The sequence below is a fragment of the Buceros rhinoceros genome, unplaced genomic scaffold (assembly GCF_000710305.1).
Source record: "Buceros rhinoceros silvestris isolate BGI_N320 unplaced genomic scaffold, ASM71030v1 scaffold37308, whole genome shotgun sequence".
Taxonomy (NCBI): Eukaryota; Metazoa; Chordata; class Aves; order Bucerotiformes; family Bucerotidae; genus Buceros; species Buceros rhinoceros.
In genome coordinates this window covers 1,312-1,779 of record NW_010426921.1, presented here as the reverse complement: position 1 = coordinate 1,779, position 468 = coordinate 1,312, and the positions used below count along the sequence as shown (strand labels likewise).

At 63.9% G+C, this 468-nt stretch overlaps 1 protein-coding gene across 1 annotated transcript in view; it reads right to left on the bottom strand.

Moving 5' to 3' along the window:
- The window catches only part of LOC104498336 (ankyrin repeat domain-containing protein 34C-like), a gene marked incomplete at its 3' end in the record, with an annotated part of 979 nt that extends 920 nt beyond the window's left edge, over nt 1-59 (bottom strand). The window contains exon 1 of the mRNA XM_010141692.1: nt 12-59. Coding sequence (XP_010139994.1) covers nt 12-59 — 48 coding nt within the window. The remainder of the gene's footprint in view (nt 1-11) is intronic.
- Between the last annotated feature and the right edge of the window lie 409 nt (nt 60-468).

Genomic DNA, 468 nt, shown 5'->3' with positions numbered 1-468 from the left:
AGCCACACGGCCTTCAGGAGGGAGTTCCCGCTCATCTCCAGCTCCGTCACCTCGTCCATGGCACCAGCCACTGCTCACTGGTGGGTGAAGGCAGCAGGCAGCAGCTGTGGAAGGAAGCATAGAGGAGAGGTGAGGCTTCACCCTCAGCCCTGCTCTCCTGGGGGTGGCACCCTCATGGCATTGCTCCGCATCCCACTGCCTCTCCAACCACCCAGGGTCACCCCACCTGGGTCACCCAGAGCTCCCCCAAAGCCACCCCCCTGCCCGTGTGTGGCATCGCAGCCCCAGGGTCTCCTTGCCCATGGGGTGCCGGGGGAGCAGGGCGGGCGAGCAGCAGTGGGAGGAAAGGCTTGTTCTCCTCGGGGGGATCCTGGAGGGGAAGAGCTGGTCTTCAGCAGTGGGGAAATGCCTTGGCCTTGGGGGGCACTCCTCACAGCCGTGCCACACGTTGATGTTATAATAATGTCA